General features: G+C 36.8%; 1 protein-coding gene across 22 annotated transcripts in view; it reads left to right on the top strand.

Moving 5' to 3' along the window:
* The first annotated feature begins 681 nt into the window (after positions 1-681).
* Positions 682-23,064, top strand: part of LOC128868683 (dystonin) — a 166,906-nt gene continuing 144,523 nt past the window's right edge. For 5 of the 22 annotated variants that reach the window (XM_054111067.1, XM_054111053.1, XM_054111064.1 and 2 more), the window contains exons 1-2: positions 682-935; positions 8,765-8,971. In XM_054111067.1, the coding sequence (XP_053967042.1) occupies positions 8,878-8,971 (94 nt within the window). In that variant the 5' untranslated portion in view covers positions 682-935; positions 8,765-8,877. Of the gene's footprint in view, positions 936-8,764; positions 8,972-17,924; positions 19,386-23,064 lie in introns of those variants that run through there. The other 17 variants (XM_054111048.1, XM_054111050.1, XM_054111051.1 and 14 more) reach the window with 11 other exon arrangements.

Consider the following 23,064-nt stretch of genomic DNA (forward strand, 5'->3'; position numbering starts at 1 on the left):
AGCGCAGCGAATAAAGATCCAGCGGCTTCGTTGGCTGGGTCATGTCGTCCGAATGGATACAAACGCTCCGGCTTTGAAAGTATTCGATGCGGTACCAGCTGGTGGTAGTAGAGGAAGAGGAAGGCCTCCTCTGCGTTGGAAAGATCAGGTGGAGAAGGACTTGGCTTCACTTGGTGTGTCCAATTGGCGCCGGTTAGCACGAGAAAGAAACGACTGGCGGGCTTTGTTAAACTCGGCCAAAATCGCGTAAGCGGTTATCGCGCCAATTAAGAAGAAGAAGAAGGGTAGTACTTTGCGATGCCGTTGTGGAAAATGAAAAAAAACCTTACCTTGCTCAATAAAAAGATTTAAAAATGGGCAAAATCAGCATTTTTTGATTATTTAACCTCAAATTGCCAAAAATTCTGACGTGCTGAAGCATTTTCAAGATCATATTCGTTTTCAGCATAAAAAAAACTTGAGGAAACACCCATAGCGGTTTTAGAAACTGTAAAAAAGCGAGATTTCGCAGGCCTGTGTAAATCATCAATATCAAATGTTTTCGTCAATCCTATTTCGTTATACGTGCAAGTGTAATGTTATTAGTAAGCAAATCTTGAACATGCAGTCCCCTGATAAGTTTGAGAAAGGTACTCTTCTTTTGGTTCTGATATATTAGGCGACGTAGTAACACTGGGTTTTGTTGTTGAAAACAACATCGATATCTAGTATGTGCATACATATGTAGTTCGATTTTATCCTTCATGGCAATGACGAAATCTGCCGAGAATTGTTTAGCGCGATAAATACGGACTTTTTTCTGAACGGGAGTGAAAAGGAATTTAATCCAATATATGATTGCATATTAGCTCTTGAGAAAGGTGGTCCGATTTTTAAATATCAATGAATATTGGAAATCGTCGTATGGAAAGTTACTTTGCAATAGTTAGTTGTTGGTGAGTGTTCAGTTTGGAATTTTTAAGGGTATATAAATGGGAATAAAGTAAAATGTTGGGAGTGAAATAGTGGTATAATTGAAAAGGTGTAGAATCATTTAATTTTTGTGAAATGTGAATCTTCAGAGTATGGCGTTAATATCAAACGTTTCGCCCTTTTTGCCAGCTATAAACGCCGGCGAAAGAAATCTCTCTGCTAGCCGCAAATATGAAGTAACATCCTCGCTAAATAGTTAATACAATTTCTATAAATTGAACAAAATGTTTAAGGATGAAAATCTTATTGCAAACTGCTTGGACTGTATAACTGCTTAATGGTTCTTAACCGGTCTTTATTACAATGTCCGAGTTTTGTACAATAAAGGAGACTTTTTTTTTGTACTTTATAGTCCCTGATCAGTGCATTGTGACCAGTGTTAAAAAATTAATTTGTTAGCACCTGCCAAAAAGAAACGATACGTGTGACAATTCACCCATTTTAAGTCAGTGGTGTTGCTAAGGGACCTCTGGCAAAACTTGCAATCAAAAACGATTGGTGCCAATTAATGTGTTTTAACATACAGTCTGTCTAACAGAAGTGTGACCATCGTAAATTAGAAACTTTGACCATTCGATTCTATCAGCATCATTCTAGCTATATGACTACGTATTCGAGTCATATTTTTTGTGTTAATTTCTGAGCAAGTTGTGGGGCGAATTCAGCCGAATTTGCTTTGATATCTGTTTAACCTCCGAAAACATGAACCTTAACTGGATGCTTAACAGTTGTCGTTGTTGTAGTAGTATAAACAATCCTGCTATATGTAAGGGATAGCGATCCTTCTGCTATAGTTGCGATCAAGGGTAAAGCGAGCGCATCTTGCCATTGCGTAGACTTCATTCCTGCGTAGACTAGCTTCCTATTCTTAGTATTTCTGAGGGCTCTTCGCGTAGGCTAGTTATCAATTTTGGTGTATAATTACACAAAAATTTCTAATTTATTACTGAGAATAAATTCAAGGAGGAGCTCACCCTCTTGTGGGCGTATCTGCTTCCCTATGCCTGGTTATGCGCAATGGCATCACATCCAAATATTGAAACCCGCCTACTCTTCTCGCGGTATTGAGGTGCTGTCTGAAATTAGTCTCTTTGTAAATATCCTGATGCCACCACAACGTTTAGATGACATCCTCTGATGCTAATCGGTACTTCAACTAGGTCTCCAGATAGAATATCTGAAAGACATATGAAATTCATATAACTACTAAGTAACACGCAGGCTCGGGAATATTACATCGGATGTCCCATGCGCGTTTATTGCGGCCAACCTCTAGTCTGGCCCCTGAAGACCCAGGCTTCTTGGACCAGCACTATACTCAGTATAGACCTGATAATTGCCCTTGCGATTACTGCCGAGTCGTGTTTGGCATGCTGAAAATTTGTTTGGCCGATATTAGTGCTGTCCATCGTTTTTACTATTCCTTCATCAATTTCATCTACTGTCATAATCTCATCGATATCTGGTAGTGATACTCCGTCGGAATTCCTACTTCCCAAGCGTCTCTACACCTCGCTTTCGGCCTCTTTTCTAGTTATCTTTATTGCTAGGTCGTAAGGTATTTTATCCCCAGAATTTGTTTGGCTCGAAGCTTTAGCTAATTTACTCTCTTTGATTGCAGCAGCGCTAATTTTTCTCGCCTCTGGAGTACATTTGGCACGGACCAGCACCTTCTGCTTCGCATCCTCTATTTTGAGCACGACATCGCTTAATCGGACAGCTATACCTTGACATTCTAAGATGCTGTCCCTGCGGCCGAAGTCTTCATCGATATGACGATAGTGCACAGTGTGGTGAGCTATAAACGCTAGGCCACCCCATCACTGCCTCGCTCACGATCCCTGCGGTGCACATTGTATCCATTCCTGGTAATCAGTAAGGAATTACTATCCAGTTTATTTTCTTGGACCGCAGATATTAGTATTCCGTTTCGGTTGATGCAATCAGCTATCTTGACAATCTTGCTCGCAAGTTCGTAGCAGTTCAAGTTCCTCGAAAGCTGGTTCGCTTAAACAATAGCTTAAAGTTCTTCGAAAGGTGGGACGCCTTTCGTGGTGTTAGGGTTGCGTCAAGTTGCCTGCGTTGGTTTTGTTGTGGCCTGGTGTTGGGTTCACTGTTGTCAGGTTCTGAGGTACTCTGATCTGGCACTCGAAACAGACATTTTTTAAGCGGTTTTGACTTTCTACTACCCAAAGCTGACGAATATTTTTTGTGAATATCGAATGAATTTGACTTAAAATTCGAGTAGATGCCAGTTTTTGTTTTAATAGAATAAAAAAATAAACTATTCAAAAATACCACCTTCATCAAAAAGTTTCCATCAAGGATGACGAAAGAAAAGGTGATCAATAACCGTACATTAATCATCAGAGAGTTGGCAGAGGATTTGAACGTTGCTTATGGATCCGTTCAAGACATTGTATTAATGATTTGGGTTTGCATCGTGAAAAAAACGAGCCGCGTTGATATAGCCAGTCAAAAAAGAAAACGTTGCTCACGGTTTTCATGGATTACAACGGTATTGTACTCAAAATTTTGTCAGAAGGTCAGACAGTTAATAACGATTATTATTTGGGTGTTATAAGACATTTACTTAAAGTAATTCGTCAAAAAGAAAGGATTTGTGGGTAAACAACTTGTAGATTTTGTACCGAGAACGCGTTATTACAGCCGAAAGGAAATAATGGAAAAGTTGAAAGACCAAAGCCGTCTTCTTCTAACAACGCGTTCTCCGTACCATATTATACCGAAAATTAATATAATTTCAAGAAATTTTTCGAGAGCGGAATCAAGGGCTGGTATAAATCCGTTGTAGTTGATGGGGAGTAATTTGAAAGCGATAACATCACTTTTGCGGAACGATGGCACCTTTTAAACGGGTTTGAAGAGCCCCATGTTTCATCACCTGTTATGATACTCTGGATAAACAGTGTACCCAAATTCACTTCCTCAAGCATGTCTTCAACCAACTTCTTCCGATGAATTTTTTTAAAGAAATTCAATTCTCTCTCTCATGCCCAATTGATGGTGTAAAATGTTACGAATTGATTCGTGAGACACGCTAAGGTCACAAGCTACCTCCCTCATACTTAAACGATGGTATGATGGTTTTCCAGCACCACTTCATTGCCTTTTTTTCATACATTGCATACGTTGATGGGCGACCAGATCGGGGCAAATCTTCCACAACTTCTCGGCTCTCTGCAAAAGCCGCATACCACTCGTAGACACGTGTTTTAGATAAAGCACACCCGCACACTCCACACCAACCTTGCTCCTACCAAAGAAATCCAGAATCCCACTAGCGCTTGCCACATTCTCGCTACCAACTTGTTTAAGGGTTATTTACAGCTTTATTATATCCATTCTGTGCGGGCTTAAGGATCTATTTGGTTGTTGACGTCTAAGCCACGCAGTTGTTCGAGACTTTCGAACAGTGGTTTGTCCAGGGTCCATAAGGCAGATCTTTATCAACTGTGGCAGTGTATGTTGTGAGGGATGAGTGACCAATTTGAATGCCTGGAAAAAAAAGAACCCGTTCGGCCTTCCATACTCTTCGCTCACAAAACTCATTTGCCCATTTTTTATTTATATTAAGTCATTCCCAAAATAATACATATTTCCACTTGGTGTACTCTGTTCTACTAATATCATCTTATATATTTGTTTTGCTTTGTAAGATTACAATATACGATTCCGCACTGTGAGTCTCTCTATTGTTTATTTTATTGATGTCTGAGTACCACCAGCGGACGGTGCTACGGCGTACATATGTTTTATCAATACAGTGATCGAGATCCTTAAATATACCAGAGCTTTTTGAAACCTTTTCCAACATTTTCTCTTTATATCTTTTGTTTAGACCAAGCTTTAGAACAAGCAATGCCTTATTATTTTACCAAATTACGATATTTTTTATTGTACATTCCCAACTAATATTAAGATTTCTTCTAATATTGCCTTTGCCAAAAATATTTGTTTTTCCAATATCATTTTAGCCATATTACGAGGTAGTCTGTCATTTTCGTATTTAAATAAAGTTTTATAAATATTGAATAGTGTCGATTTGGCAACTCTGCAATCCAAACGCATCTTTAATTATTTTTTTGCCATTCTCTCCTTTTTGGCCATTATAACGATTTGACATAATAAATGAACTAAACTTGACATAAATAATGAAAGAACTAATGGTGCTCACCAACGTAAACGTACGGCCGTACGCCCGTATCAGCTGATACGATGAAACAGCAATCTACGATACTGCGGAACGGAACGGTGGTGAGAATTCATTTATATAGAGCTCTCATTAGTATCACGTTTATGTTGGTGATTGTGAGCACCATATGCGATCACTTATATAAATTCTGTAACTGAAGACAGTTGTCTTTTTCGTTTTGCGCGCGCTCGGTCGTAAGTATTCGTTGGACCTTATAACAAAGACTATAGCAAAGCATATGCATAGCTCTGATCTTTTCAACGCAGAGGAGGCCTTCCTCTTCCTCTAATACCACCAGCTGGTACCGCATCGAATGCTTTCACAGCTCGCGCGTTTGTATCTATTCGGACCACATGACTCAACCAACGTAGCCGCTGGATCTTTATTCGCTGCGCTGTGTCTATGTCGTCGTAAAGTTCACACATTTCACCGTTTCATCGCCTGCGATATTCGCCGTTGCCAACTGCAAAGGTCCAAAACTCTTACGCAGAATCTTTCTCTCAAACACTCCAAGCGTCGCTTCATCGGATGTTGTCATCGTCCACGCTTCTGCGCCATACATTAGGACGGTTATGATGGGAGTATTGTAGAGCGTTCGTTTTGTTCGCCGAGAGAGGACTTTACTACTCAATTGCTGGTGGTAGTAGAGGAAGAGGAAGGCCTCCTCTGCGTTGGAAAGATCAGGTGGAGAAGGACTTGGCTTCACTTGCTGTGTCCAATTGGCACCGGTTAGCATGAGAAAGAAACGACTGGCGCGCTTTGCTAAACTCGACCAAAATCGCGTAAGCGGTTATCGCGCCAATTGAGAAGAAGAAGCTTTGGAGAGTTCAGGAACTAACGGGTGATTTTTTAGCTATTATCTTTCTAAACAGTTGGTTTAAACAGCTGACGCACGTTTCGTTTTTTGTTTCACTGTCAAACATCTTCAGTTTGGTCTATAATTTAACCATGAATCGTCTTACAAACGAACAACGTTTGCAAATCAATGAATTTTATTATAAAAATGCGTGTTCTGTTAAGAAAGTTTAAAGTCGAAAAATTGTGTTCAGCGACGAAGCTCATTTTTGGATCAATGGGTACGTAAATAAGCAGAATTGTCGATTTTGGAGTGAAGATCAGCCGGAAGAATTGCAAGAGCTACCAATGTACCCAGAAAAGGTCACAGTTTGGTGCGGTTTATGGGCTGGAGGTGGACAATGGACCGTACTTCTTCAAAGATGCTGCGAATCGTCACGTAACTGTGAATGGTGAGCGCTACCGTGAAATGATATCCAACTTTTTTTTTGCCCAAAATGCAAGAGCTTGACTTGCATGACATGTGGCTTCAGCAAGACGGTGCCACATGCCACACAGCACGCGTAACGATGGATTTGTTGAGAGGCGAGTTCGATGAACATTTTATTTCACGTTCGGGACCTGTCAATTGGCCACCCAGATCGTGCGATATAACGGCTTGAGATTATTTTTTGTGGGGCTATGTTAAAGCTCATGTCTATTCAGACAAGCATGCTTCAATTAACGCATTGGAAGACAACATTAAGGCATTTATTTGTGAGATACCGGCCGAAATATTGGAAAGAGTATGCCAAAATTGGACTAAGCGGATGGACCATTTGAAGCGCAGTCGCGGTCAACATTTGCATGAAATAATCTTCAAACATTAAATTATATGGACTGTACTATCGATTTAAATAAAAATTTCATGCATTTTTCTGAATTTTACGTGTGTTTTTTTGCAAAAATTTCCTATAGCTCTTAAAAAATCACCCTAAATAAAAAATATAATATAATTTTAAGTTGTATTCAACTATACTTACAACCTACAGTACAGTACCTGGCCATTGAATTATGACCGATGGCATTTTGTCTTGAAACTTCAAATATCAGGTAACATTTTCAAATAAAAAAAACGTACAAAAACACAATGCAAGCAACATTTTGACAGATTTATATATTGGTTAAGGAAGTGTTAAGGGTATACCATATCCGAGAGCGGTTGAACGTGGACGCAACTACTTTATAATATTAAGTTTAGTACTCCCTGAACTAAAATGTATAATAAATAAATGTAAATTAAGAACATTCCGAGGAAGTCGTCCACGTGTTTAACTCCGTTATACCATTGCACCCATTTATTTATGAACGTTTTCGACTTGAAATGTTTAGCTTCAGGGTGTGTACAAACTGTATGCATAATATAATATAATAATAACTTGGTCTAAATAAATATTTCAATCATTTTTATACGTTATATGATATATTTATTATATGTATATATAGTACATATATTTCATAAAAATTTGATAATAATTAGTATTTCTGTAGACATGGTAGAAAACTAATCTTTAAGGTATTTTATATATGCTCTTTCTTGATTGAAAATAGAGCTTACCGTTCGCGCAGGAGAAGGTTTTATTTAGAGGGGAATTCTAATTCGGAGACAAGCGTGAGGAGAGACAAGTAGAGAAGGATACAGGCGATGTTTAAATAACGGATTCGGACGTCAATTTCGATGCTGCTCCGTCCTTGAAGACTACGGTTACTGGAGTTAATCCGGGTCCAACCGGTAAATGGTCGATTTCTCCTCTTTTTTTTTTGTCGACTAAAACGATTTAGCTTTGGCGGCTGCCGTAGCCGAACGGGTTGGTGCGCTACTACCATTCGGAATTCACAGAGAGAACGTAGGTTCGAATCTCGGTGAAACACCAAAAATTAAGAAAAACATTTTTCTGATAGCGGACGCACACCCCAAAGGTGCGGAGTAGGAGCGCGGCCAAACACTCATATACGATTTAGGCGTTCGGCTCCGGGCCCTTGCCACCCCTCGATGATTTATGTTAGTTAGATTCCATTTTTGTTTTTTTTTGTAACTAATTACCCATTTGGAGTAGCTATCCAAGGTCTGAAATGCGTAGCGATCAAACACAGCGCTGACCTGAGCATGGTAGCTCTCGCAATAAGCGTGCAGTGTTTTCCTTTCTCTGCGGCAGGGCTGTAAATTTTCTTGTTCTTTTTTTTAGTATATTTATAGGTTTTTGTGTTCTTTTCTCAGAATGTTGAACTCTGACCGGCATTTGAACGAGAAAAAGCAGTTAAGTTGCTGGTTTGTGTTAACCTTGTGTTTCTTTATCAAACTAAATATAAATCAATCAAGCCGTGATTATACATACAAATAATAAAATAATATTTAAATTTTCCAAATTAACAGTCGAAAATTAATCAGAAGGTATGAGGATATCTTCACAGTCCAAAAGTCTTAGGTACGGAGATCTGACCGCCCTGAAACTTCTCCCACTGGATTATAATAATCTGCATCGGCCACATTGGTGTTGCATAACCGGTCGGTTAATAGCGTGTAAGTGAGCAGCAACGTCAGAGTTTTTTTCTTAGCAAATATGCTTGTATTTAAGAAACAAGAGAGACGCCATAATTGGCTAATCATTAGCATATGGAAATAGGGAAGTGGTGGAAGCATATATTCCTAGATAACACAAACTTTTGCATGGTGTATTTAAGCGCCATACTGTGTATATTATCGCTTACTATTTTAACTTTAATTAAAATATGTAATTTTAGAAAAAACCGCGGCATTCAACCGTACCTAATATTCCAACGGCATTAACGTTCACAACATGCTCCGAAGAACTCACTGATGACAATTACTATTGATTCCAAGTGAAGGAAAAATTATGGATCGAGAAAGTCTTAGCGAATGGGCTAAGGACAAACCACTTAGTATTCTCCAACTTGATCCAGCAGATAGAGCCGTCCTTCGCATAGCGGGTAAGTAACGAATCCTATCTTTAAATTGACGGGTAGGATATGTAAAATTTTCATGGGCTTGTTAAATCGAACGCAAATAATGTTGGACATTTAAAAGGATCTGCTCAGTACAGAGTTGAAAACTTTCTATATCAAATAAAGGTAATTAATGAAAAAATATGCCAAAAACTTCCATTTGACACTCTCCAAGCAAGAAAAATAAAATTCTCAAAATTATTTTTTAAATTATATTTATACTTACATACGGGAATGCTGCTGGAGTGACAGTCCTTGGCCGGATATAAGCCCGGGTCGTTTCGGTAACATAGAACCGACTGTCATGGAAACGCTCGTGGGGAAGCCATCCTCAGTGGTCTTCTCGAGGTGATAGTCTTGGCAGTGATGTCAGCGAGGCAGTTGAGAATTGTTGACGTTCCTACGACAGTCGGTTCTACGTTACCGTAACGACCGAACAGCAGCATTCCCCATATATGTATGGGGAATGATTACGCTGCTACAACAACAACCACTACAACAGAATTATTGATGGGTTCCGCTTCACATCCGATGTTGTTCTAATAGTTTACTAAGGCCTGTCAAACGTAGTAAAGTCATCGTTCGTCGTCGCTATTATCTCTTCCAACGGTAGAACTGCAAGCAGGCTGTTTCAACGGGGTAGGTCCTTCATTTGCCGGACACATGATTAGTAGCCATAGGTTAATTCTTGTTAAGTAGGGGTTAAACATGCTACAATATTCAGAATATGATTGTGCTAGTGGATCGCAGCTGAACGTCTTCGTCTGCAATGGGTGCTCGTTGGGCTCCAATAACGATATTTGGAGAGCGAGAGCTGATGAAGTTCGCAATTGCCTGTCTGCATCCTGAAAGGTCCAGTGGTTATCGTGTGTAGTCCTGAATCTCGTCGGTCGTGTTATGTTGATGCCTTCTGATGTCTTAGGAGGTGGCTTACCAGGTGGAAAACCACTCGACTGGTTCCTCTGGTAGCCTCACAGCACTCTTCCTGCTTTCTACTTGTTGGGATTATGAGTGATCATAAACAGTTTGAAGACCTACATGTGTGCTACAACCATTGAACCTATGTTGTTCAACCAAATGCGCGTGAAAGAAATGAACGTTCAAAGACATATGAGCCTATAAGCCTGTTTTGGAAGAAATGTAATTGTAAGTGAATAAGAATGAAGAAAAGAAATAATAAGGTTTATACCTAATTTTTCGTAGCTTGTTAGCAATTCTTAAATTAAATAAGCCTGCATGTTTTTTTTTTTAATTTTATTAATTTTTTATAAAAGACTGGCTTTTGACGTATTTTTGTATACGGTTCTATTTAGGAATTCAATTTAAACTCTCTCATGGAAGACACTGGCTCGCTGGCGTCAAGCTGCGATAACGTACGTATTGCCTAGCAATATTTAAAAAAAAGTCAAATCAAGAGACACTTAAGGTTCTTGTTCTTGATTGTTGCTGCAGCTGTTCCATGGCAAATTCAAACACTTAAAAATCTTGAATCTTGAATCATGGGTCCTAATCTTAGACTTCATTGCAATTTTTCGAGGCTATGTCGGCTTGCCATTAAAGTCATCACCAAGCAACGGAGATCAGGGTGAATAGGATTTTTATTCGTTTTATTTTACTAATCATTTGTCCCATGCTTACGAACTGACAAAATTCTCAAATTGAACTGTACTGTTGGTTGGTTGGCTAGTTAAAGTAGTGATTCATCCAGAGTCCAACCAGCGGTTCCGCACCAGTTTGTTACTGGTGGCAGTTTACTTGCTAGGCAGTTTACTTGAGACTCTCGAGCAGTGATTTTCCCAGAGTTGACATTATCTCCTTCCAGAAGACAGGGCAATCACAGAGGAAATGGAAAATCGTTTTTCTTTTTCTCTGATTGTTTACAATTATGACAGTATGTATTGTGAGGGATGCCCATTTTGGCTGCTTGTTCCCCGACGGTATTTGGAAGTATTTTGAGGAAATTGCATTCTCCGATTCTGCAAGAACTTTATTCATGGCTGATCCATCTCTTACCAGTTCAGCCGCTTTTTCATTACCTTCAAGGTGGTAAGGCTATTCCTACTTTGTTCAACCAGTTTAAAGGTTGTTGTAGCCGAATCCAGTGTCTAGATGCATCTTGGCTATCCGAAAGAGTAGGGATATTGCCCTTAAAAGAGAAATCTGTGATTAGTAACCTACAAGCTTCCCTAATAGCCAGTACTTCCGGCTGGAATACACTGGTAGTATTAGGGACACGCAACATTTTTTGCAATTCTAAGTCTATTAGAATATATTATATATCTGCTGCATCACCAAAATCCATTTTAGAGCCATAATATAGACTGTAGTGTGGAAGTTGTTTATTGTTGCTTATCGCACTAATACACTGGCATGACCATAAGTTTGTTCTTTCCAGCGACCCGCTTCATTTAATCTAACTGAACTCATGGCTGCCATCTTCTTGATTATGTAGATATCAGAATAACGTGTGCCAGCTCGTTAAAAGCCTCCATGGGACATGATCTGATTTCCCCGACCGTTATTGCACACGCTGATCTTTGTATTCTCCGAATAATTTGGTATTGTATTTTCTCCCTAGAGCTTTCCACCAAACTACCGATCCAGACGATAAAATTGATGGCATAACAGTCTTATACAACAATATTGTATACTTGGGTTGAAGACCTCATCTTCTTCCAAGCATACGTTTACAGGCATATAAAGCAATTTCTGTACCCATTCTTCAATGTTCATTTTTGGTATGAAGACAACCTTGACACGCTTTAAAAATTTCGTTTAGCAATGGTAAGGTACAGTCCATGGTTTCCTGGCCACGGAGATTTAAAGGGTGAAAAATATTTGACTGCCTGTGCAGTTTTCTCTTTGATAATTATTTCATATGCAAACTGCTGTGGATCATATTGGCTCCGGAAGTTCTAGCTATTCTTTTGTTCTAGCAGTCCACGTACCATCAGGTTTCTTGACCCAAGAATCCATTGAATGATCTTTGGAAAGAACACGGCTAAGCCTATTAGAATACCTGGTATATTCGATTGACGAACAAAACTCCCTCTAGCTCTTTTTCATGGCGGCCCTAATGTCCTCTCCTATCCCGTTATTTACTATATTTTTGAACCTCTTGTAATTGGTTCTTAATGGATTTCGATACGGTAAGGGTGGATCTACCTTAAGATCCAGATAGTAGAGGATCCAACTGTAATCCGGAAAGGACCTGTACTTGTCTAGCCTTACTGAGCTGTTTTCAGACAGTAAAGTAGCATCAATCACTTCTTCCTATCCTCTGAAGTACTCCGTACTAGGAAAGGTGAAAGACAATACAGAGATGGCGATATATATTTTCTACTACGTGAATTAAGTAGTTTTAGTTTTTGCCTTATGCATTTTCTTCCCCATGTTTGTTAATAAAGTCACTCTATTGTCTTTTTTTATACAGGGCTGTGCTTTTATTTTTTTGTTCCTAACGAATATCTTACCTCCCGGTCTAAACATTTTCGGTGCTTTCAGGTTCTTGTTCAACCGAAAATTTCTTAATTCTTGATTTGTTTCCTAATTTCTTTGTGAACTCTACTTTGGAAATCAGTCAGATCTTGGCAATGTAATGTTGTTATAGCAGTAACTTTGGCCTGTCAGTGCAGTGTAATCACCGGTCGTCTTCGTCTAGCTCATATAACAGTAGGCCTGGGAAACTTGCTGTTTCGACAGGTTGAGTCCAGGGGAGAGAGGTGTTAGATGAGTGGGTTTGATGGGGCATGTGAAAAGGTGGTTAGTGTCGTGCAGGGTGCCTTCACATGCCGGGCATATGTTAAGTATGTCGTGGTCAATTTTGGATAAGTAGGAGTTTAACCTGCTACAATACCCAGAACGTTATTGTGCCAAGGTTACGCGGGACTCTCGGGGAAGTTAGAGCTCTTCGTCTACAATGGGTGGTGGTTGGACTCCGATGATGGCATTCGGGGGTTGGGAGCTTATGAAGGTGGGAGGGGTCTCCCGATGAATGTCGTTGATTGTCTGTTTATACTCGTACAATGTCCGATCTAGTAGCTGTCGGTCTGTTTTGTCCTAGATCTCGTCCGCGTAATTGGGGAAGTGCCTCCTGACATGTCTGGGAGGTTGCAGTTGACCTCTAGGCCAATGGCTTTGGAAGATTTCATTTTGTTGATGGCCCCCTGAACCTCATCACAAGAGAAAGCAAATGGCGCACTGTTGTTCGTCAGTTTGTGCAGCCGTCTGGTGGCACATCGCTTGGATCTGTGGATGCAATATGAATTGTCGGCTAAAATAGCTCGCGCATCTCCTCGGGTCTCACGAAGTACAACCGTTGAAGGTGATATCCACCTTGTCGTTGTGCTTCGTCGGATTCGACATGGACCTTACCGTGGAGCAGAGATTACTCACACCAGAGGTGAAGTTGCAGGACTTCATTTGATCTTCCCATTTAGTCCGCTTATGTTAAATTACCAGTTGCCGAATCTCTGAATTGAGATCCTTTATGGATCCCCGGGAACGGCCTGGCGTAGGTGGTCACGCTCGTTTCCCAGAACAGCTCCTTCAGCTGGGAATGCGCGTTCGCTTACGCGCACATTGGTGGAGATGGGGAGAGCGTCGAAAGTGTCCTCGGTCAATTCCGCGAATCTGACCAATTAGCTTTGTTAAATTTAATATAAGACCACCGGTGATTCGCGGAAACAAAGTCGGCAGGTCTCTCAATCGAGATGATAATGGGCAATTGGTCTGATGCAATCGATAGGATAGGTCGCCAGGTTATGCTATTTCATCATCATATCAGACCAGCGCTAGCTATTCTTATATCAGGCGAGCTGCTGCAATTGCCCACTACCCTGGTTCTAGCAGAGAGCTAAGCTTTTGTTATGAATCGGACAGGACAAAATAACATTTTGTTATTTTTTACACCTTCTAGGAAGTTGTGCTCTTTTGTCCTGCAGGGTTCCGTAGGATTCGATTCACAGATTTTTATGTGGGTCACCGCTCGGGCGCCACTTAACGAGTTTGCCACCACAAGCTCTAAAAAATTAAAGTTGCGAATCACCCCACGGCCCCGTGAGGTCCTTTCTAAGGGAATCATCAAACCCAATATTTTATAAAGTTATATAATCATTTAATTCCACTTCTCAAGTAAGAATAAATACAATGCAATTTTTATTTCTATGCCTAACCGTCTAAAAGGCTTATTTATTATTTGTATATTTCTGACACTGGGTTTCGAATTATATTTTGAATGGCTCATGTTGTTGACGCTGCGCTTCTCATGGATTGTATTCCGGTGAATTGTATGCAACTGCTTAACGCGTTTTCAAGGAAGAAACGAGATTTGTTTAGCCACTTCAAACTTGCTCTTTATTATATTAAAATTTAATCGATTATTAACCTGTATACTAAAAATCTTTCTCGAAATTTTAGTTAAAAACCTTGGAACTGGGATGAAATATTCGTCGAATTTTTGTATTAAGTTTGCAGCTTGATAGCTTATTGAGTTTTTTTTACCGTTTTTAACTAAAAGCTTTTTGAGAATAACATATTTCAAGTGTTATATTTAGTGAAATTTATGTGTATCATGCTTTTTTCAAAGCATTCGAAGTTGACATAACAAATTGATGAGCTTTATAATTTGTTTCAAACTGTTTTAATTGCCTCCAAATATTTAGAATAAAAATAAATAATTGGCGCGTACACTTCTGTTAGGTGTTTGGGCGAGATCCTCCTCCTATTTGTGGTGTGTGTCTTGATGTTGTTCCACAAATGGAGGGACCTACAGTTTCAAGCCGACTCCGAACGGCAGATATTTTTATGAGGAGCTTTTTCATGGCAGAAATACACTCGGAGGTTTGCCATTGCCTGCCGAGGGGCGACCGCTATTAGAAAAACGTTTTTATTAATTTTGCTTTCACCGAGATTCGAACCAACGTTCTCTCTGTGAATTCCGAATGGTAATCACGCACCAACCCATTCGGCTACGGCGGCCGCCAAATATTTACATAGTTATCGTTTATTTTGTAAGACCGCTTTAACAATAATACAAAAAATTAAATTATTGCTTTTTATTTGTTATTGTAATATAAGTCAAATTAGAAGCCATCTTCAGAAACTCTTTCTAACTTTATAACTTTAACAACAAATTACTTAGAAACAACGTTTAGCAAGTGGTAGTGTTTTTTTTTTTGTTTTGTACAGAATGGGGATCCCACATTTTTGGTGAAATGAGGAGACAATCCCCACCAAACCCTTTAAACACTTTTTGCGTCTTTAGAAGTTTTAGCATAGATTTTTTCGTTTTGTTCTTTAACTGTAACAATTTTCTCATCTCTGAAAATAATATTTTCATGGCCGTTGACCGCGTGCCACAGAGGAGGCTGTGCTTGCATCTGTCGCGCCTAAGATTCTTCAAACACGTTGTCAAAAGATAACCAGTTTAGCGACGGAAGATTTTCTTGTGGAGCTCATCTCTAATTAGTCTTGTCATGGATCTATTATTATTTCCGTCAACATGATTTTCTGTTTTCTAAGGGAATTTCTGCGAATTCTAGTTTTTATGGCTGCACTGGTTCGAGCTACTTCTTTTTCTGTCTGCCACTTCAGGCGTCTTAGAAAAACGATTGATTGTGCGTTAAACAAACATTCTCGAAATATTAAGTTTTTTCAGCAATTCCTAGACCTAATTTGCACTTTTACCACACTTATGTAATGCAATCACAAACTTCTCTGTTTCCTCACTTGTAATCTTCGCCCATTTTGTAATCTTCGCCCAATACAAATGATATCGGGCGACTGTGGGGGTGTTTTAAGCTGTATTGGAGCGTTGTACAAGCGCCAAAGCTTAACAATCTCGGCTGTGTGTTTTGAGTCGCTATCGTGTTGGAACCAAAACGTTCTTGAGAAGTCAAGATGTTCGGCCCTCTGTTTCAAATTCACTTTTAAATGTTCAAATACCCCCACTCATCCACTGTCTATTCAATAAATTCTGACTGACCCACACCCCTTGCCGCCGCCGTGTTTGACTGTACCAACAATATTTTGTTTCTCAAGAGCAGTGCTTGATTTGCGCCAATCAATTTACAATTTTTACAATTTATTTTATACGTATAATTATTACCAAATTCAATGGGTTTTCTTCTGTTCACAAGTGAAATAAACGGCTTTCTTCGAGTGACTGACTCTATCATGACATCCAGCTTTATGCAAAACTTTTCTAGCAGTTTCCGCACAAATAATTTTTTTTAAGTTTTGGCTTACATTTTGAACAATTTTCTATGATGTAACCTTTACCATATGCTGCGTTGCTGATATGTTAAAATCCGGGTTTGCTTGTAATTGTGTACTAGGTTCCCCCAATAGTTTAACTAATATTTCGAAAACTATTTCTATCTTTTCACTATTTTATAATTATTTTTCTTACTACTACATTAATTTCTTATCCTTTGGTCTCTAAGTTTCGAAATTATTACCACTTTTAAATAAAATGTGTCTGAATTCACTAACCGATGAACGGGGTTAAGTAGAATTTTCAAAAAATGCATGTTTTTTTTGCATTTTCGTAAACTATATTTCGTGAAAATTTTAAGTGAATCCGACAAATACTTTTCGAGTTATTCAACAACTAACAAAGAGCGCTCGGGTTTTAAATGCGTTTTTCTCAAAATTTTGTTTTTTGAACTGGTGATCACTGTAACTTAAAAACCGCTTGGTAGATTTCAAAAATATTTATACTGCTTTTGAAAAACATAAACAACTTGTGCCTGGTCGAAGCTTTTTTTCAAAATTAACAATATGGCGGCCTCAGGAAATATTTTTCAGATTTTCGTGGAAAAACCGCCAATTAATTCTTAAAAAAAAATTTAAATTTTGAAAAAAAAATCCTCAAGATTATCTACTAATAAAACTAATTTCTCTTGTCCGATTGATTTTAGACAAATCTCCCAGGACTTGTTTGTGATGATCACCGCAAGGGTCTTCTGGAGAAACGGGCTCCACACAAACAGCGATAATTTTTAGAATTATAAATTTTTTTTTTTAAATTTTGTTAAAGTCAAGTCGAAAAATGATGTGTTAATGCTATGTTCTTATTTTTGTCAAATAAAGCAATTGACTAACAACAAAAAAAAAAATTTTAAATTATACTGAAAATCACCATTTTTTCGGGCCTCTGACTACCCCTAACCCCTTACATTAACAAATATTGAATAAAGTAAAAACTGCTGTACGCAGACTTTCTGGTTTCTATGTATATTTAAATGTTACAGTAATTACTTTACCGTTAAGCAATGGCTTAAGTGAAGAATTTTGTTACTTTCTTTTGCTTTTACAACTTAAGAATCTAATGAAAGAAAATATGTTTTCAACTATTAATTTATATTGGGTTTTTGACCGAGCTCCTACTCCTATTTGTAACATGCGTCTTGATGTTGAAATGGAGGGACCTACAGTTTTAAGCCGACTCCGAACGGCAGATGCTTTTTATGAGGAGTATTTTTTATGGCAGAAATACATATTGTTGAGGTGCTAATTTCAATCTGCACATATTTGATTTGAGTTAAGTTTGAAGTGATTAATATCTTGTTTCGCGAATTTGACTGCATATTTTGACCGTGAGCCATTTTATGTAGGTGAGATCTCAATATCTACTTCTCTGAAAAAGAAAACTCAACAAATTTGGTAGAGAAAATTTAGTGTTCTGTAGAAATTTAAATACTTGTTCTCTTAAATTTAACTTTTTATCTCTACTTTCAAATACACTGCGTCGATTTAATATTATGTGCAGCTTTGATCGCACAACCTACACAGTACAGGCAAAGTTACTCTCTGAATAAAAAGCGAGTGGTACCACTCAAGGTTATGACTACTCAATACAACTCGTATCTCTTACTGATATTAGTGAACTGTATAATCATTGTTCATTTTTATCTTCTACTCAGTATGGTACGAACAGCCGTGTCGCACGTTTGGTGAAAAAATTTTAATATCTGTTAATAGCATATTATATTGTATAGTATGTATATAACTTACGATACTGTGAATTAAAATCTCACTCCTATAAGTGAATATTTGGTGCTAATATGTGTCATGAAAAGTGATTAATATCGTGAATGGGATAGTTATGAAATGAATTTTTGTAGAAATGTGGCAATAAATTTCTGTTCTGTGTGTATAAAGAAATAAATATCCGTACTGTAGAAAACCTGATACGTGCTCTGCTTAACTCTATTTTGAGCATCGTTGTCATTTCGTATATTATTTACTTATTTACAAAAGAGTAATTTCTATCGTTTATCGATTAAGGTGTTTAATGATCGACGAACTCGTTATTCCTATTCAATGAAAATAATAACTATTATTATATCCTATCACAACTTTATGCATATGGAACAACTTCGTATTTAACCAAATAGGGTTTTTGGCAAAAACAAAAAAAAAAAAATCGAGTAAAAAGGGAGATGATTACTACATTAGTGTGCAAGGATCACCTTAAGGTGCTTATCTAGTTTACAGTCCGGCGCCAAATTTATAAAAAATAGTCAAATAGGCAACAATCGACGCATTTTGATTTCGCTATTTTAGATTCCAAACACTGAGCGTATTCCCTTAAACCGTTTGCGTCGCTTCGTAGCAGATTGATTTTTTTTATACAATTTGGCGTTCGGAGTATAAACTAGATAATTACTCATTTTGATTGCATTATATCATTGTAGAAATATCGAACTGAACTTAGAGCTTATTAACCGTTTATGACACTTATATTTGGATTTACTAGGATTTTATACTCTACTGACTAACAACGATTTAATGCAATTTATAAGACAACATTCCTCAGGATCTTGCGTTTGAGTCTCTTAACAGTCTTACTTCAACTTATTAAAAAATAAAAAAAAAAACGAATATACGGTAATGCATTGCTTGACATAATTACTGGAGTAGAAACAATATCGGTCCAATATTTACTTATATACAATATAACTAAAAAAATAGTGCCAAAAGTGGTGGAATTTTAAATAATAGTGTATTCTAAAAAAAAAAGCATAATTTTGTGTGGAAGATTTGGCAATGACATCCCACGCTTACTACAAAGAGCGGCTGGGCTTCGATCCAAACGATATAAGTAATGAGCCAATTGCGTCATCACCTAAGGTGCGGAAAAACTCGAAACACCAACACTCAGACAACCCACACAACCAACACTACGCTAGCTCACAAACACATGGTCAGCAAAATGCTGCCTATTATTCACATCATACAGCTCAAATACCTGTTTTACAAGAAAAGGCAAGAACCAGTGATATTGATTTTAGTGTGGAAACTAGTCCAGCGAAAAAAGCCAAGCATTCCGCTGTGCCTTCACAGCAATCGGTGCATGTTGGGGGATACGAAGACGCTTTGACACAATTTAAAGGTAAAATATTAGAGTAAAATTAACACATTTCAGGTAAACCTTACATTTTATAAAATAAAATCCCAAAATATGGTTGTACACTAATGACTATGTACAGAAAGCTTTGATTTGCACAGCGTTTTTTGTATTGTGAAGCTTAGCTTAAATTTCGTACAAAATAATGCAAATAATTTTGAACTTGCACAAATAAAAAATTACTCAACTGATTGTAGTAAGATTTTCAACATATTTACAAAGCTTAAAAAAGAAAATAGTTTTTTTTTGCAAATTTATGAAAATTTTGGAGAATTTTGTATGGATAGTCCGTTTTGAAAACAAATGAGTTATAAGGAAGGTATAGCGGGTCTCCTACATTCTAAAAGTCAAAACCCCACCCCCCTTATACCTATGTAGTTTTTAAGTAATTTGAGCACCACGGAAAAAAAAAAAAAAAAAATCCTAAATGTTATGTTTTATGTGTATTAAATTTATATATACACATAGAATATACGTATAAATAAATAAATATATATAATATATAAAAAATTGGTTTATATTAAAATATATTTGATTTATGGAGCATAATTTTTGTTCTTTTAATACTTCATATATCGTCCCCTTAGTATTAAAATAGCCTATAAATTTTTTGATGTTTTGAGAAAATGAATTTCAAACTTTTTGTCGAAAGTAGCTCTCACTCAAATATCGTTATGTCTGTAAATATTTACTATTTTTTGACTGACGTTTTGACTTACTTTGTGGAACTAGAATTTGACAAAATTTTGACCACATTTAAAATCGACGATGGAGAATCCAAATATTCAATAAAAAAATAATAGCCTATGAGCACATAGGCTATTGTTATACTAAGGGGACGATATATAACACCCTTACATGGAAAAAAATTATTCAAAAGTTTACTTTAAAAAAAAAAAACGATACTTGAGAAGCAAACAATTTATAAACACCGTAAAAGACAAAATTTCCCCCTTGTTATCTGTAGTATTTTTGAATAAAATCTGTTTTTTGCACAGGCGTCAAAAAAAAAAAAATATCCCTTATCAGTTCAGCGCCGGCTACGCTGCCAACAGTATTTTTATGTGAAGTTGATTTTTGGCTGTGTTTTTCAAAAATCAGAAGGTTGCAAACCCCAATTCCCCCTTTGTTCTAACAGAAAAGAGTATATGTAAATTTTGAATGTTTGTTTTTTGTTTTTATTCGTGTTATTGTATATGTAAATAAAAATTGTTTGAAACGTGTGTGTATGTTATACAGTTGTAATAATGATGAAAATATACTTATTATATCGAATTATGGTGAAGATAAAAGACAACATTTGCTTACAAGTGTCAGTGGTCGCTTAAAAAGACGTTTTAGTTAGAAACAACAGCATTTCTCACAAGAAAAACGAACAGGTCATCATACAAACAAATCTAAAATTTTATATTTACTGTGGCGATGCCCCGACTAATAACATGCCGGTCAACTTCGATTATTCCTGTGATTTTATCGATATTCTTGACATTATCGACATTTGTTTTAACATCAAAAATGGCTGAACGAAATCGGCGAAACTAAATTGCACACAATTAGCTGTTACAGTATCGGCAGCAAAACACCATTCACAATTTCAGCGGTCTTGCTTGAATATTCGCCTTTATCAAAGAAAAACTGTAAAATGTACCGAAATGTCTCTTTGTTGACTTTCACTGCTAACAGTCTGTAACTCACAACTCAATGAAACAAAAAACCAAAGAAAAATATAATTTTTTAGTGTGAAATGTCACCTTGATGACGAGCATAAACTTTAAATTGTTTGATCGATACTTTACGAGATATGGATCACTACAGCCATCTACCGAGAAAATAATGGATTTCTTTTTCTCCAAACTAATATATAATATTATATAGGAAAAGTATATACGAATTTTTTTAGTTATTTCTGAAACTTAGCAAACTAGAAAAAATTTAAGATGTAAATGATTTAAAATTTATTCGAATTAGAATAAAACTACGAATTTTTGTATTGACAATACTTTCTTAATATAATTAATAATAATAAATTTGAATTATGAAACTACTTATTCATAATATCGTTAAAATTTGTCTAGGTTAAACATTTTTTTTTTCATTAATAGCAATAAATGAGTCTTGTCTCTAGTAGCCAGTGTGCTAATTAAGTTAGGGTTATATTGTATTGTATATATCTAATATAAACAATAATAATGATGAGTATTAAAGCTGTTATGTATCTTAAAAATAAATGAGAAACCATCCAAATCAATTGCTCATTCCGTCAACAAAAAGAAACTTATGAGAGTATGAAGAAGATGTTGAAATGCGTTGAATGTGACGGTCGTGTTTGAAAGGTATGTGCCGGTGTTAAGGTCATTGGTTGTTGTCTGGTTTACAAAACCGGATGTACCGATTAAGTACTGCTGGCCCAAACGCCTAGTTTGCATATCCATGTTTATTAAGAACTTTTTTGATTCTATTACAATTTTTATGTGACGTTTAACAGTTTTTCTGTTACCTCTTCCCATTTATTTCGTTAGACATACATATATGCCGTTTGTTATATACCTTAAAATTTTCTCAGATATCATTCGATATTCCTAGAATGTATAAAAAATTATAAAATGAGCCGACAAACTATTAAAATGATTTTCTTTGTTTTTCTGCGGTTTGAAATAGTTAATTTTTAGTTCCAGTATCTCTAAATATTTGAAAAGAATTTTTTTCACTTTTACATAGAATTGTTGCAAAATTGGTAGCATCCTGGTGAGATAATAATGTAACCACTCATCCATTATTGCGTTGATATACTGACATCATCATAAACTAAGCTACCTATAGTAGGTTAGACGTAATATAAAAATTGCTATGATTCAAAAAAAAAACAACCATTTGTATATCTGTATGTGTAGTTGAATGCTTCGATTATGTCATAACCATTCATAATATCATATTTTCAAAAATTGTTTACGCCTACTCATGTTTCCCTTTTCTTAAATCGTTGTTAACGTTATAAGAAACTGTCAATAACCAAAATTGGAACTTAGTATTTAGTGGTATAACAAGAGAACCAATTTTATTGTCGCATATTTTTCTCTTTTCTCTACTTACTCTTCAAGAGTACGCCTACCTCATATTTAGAGCTACATCAACGTCGTTTGTGTGCACATAAACTTTGTTAGCAATTACTATACATCCACATTATGGATTAGTAACGTCATCACATTATATGTACGAGTATGCAGCCAATTTCTTATTTTTAATAGTGGAATAGACACTTTATTGCTTACTTCTTTGTCTCTAAAATGAGTTCTGTGTAATTTCAACCTTAATCTCCGTCTGCCGTTACTAAGTACACTTAATTTTACATTACTTACATTAGTTGGTTAAAATACATATTTGTATATGCATACTTGTATGCACTAGGATATTCAAATCCGAATCCAACCCAGTTAAGATATTATATATAAACTTTTGTAAAATTTGCAATATAATAATTTAAGTTTTAAAAATATTGTTCCTCCGTTTTTCTTTTATCTAAATACAGTAGATCTTTAAAATTCGCTTCTTATTAATAACTTTATGTCGCAAAACATTCATAAAACTTTACTTCGTTTTCCCCTGCTTTAAAAGTATATCGATTGACCTATAGTTGTGCAGGCAGCTCCGCTCACATAATGAATAA

Source organism: Anastrepha ludens, chromosome 6 (genome assembly GCF_028408465.1).
Source record: "Anastrepha ludens isolate Willacy chromosome 6, idAnaLude1.1, whole genome shotgun sequence".
In the NCBI taxonomy this organism is placed as follows: domain Eukaryota; kingdom Metazoa; phylum Arthropoda; class Insecta; order Diptera; family Tephritidae; genus Anastrepha; species Anastrepha ludens.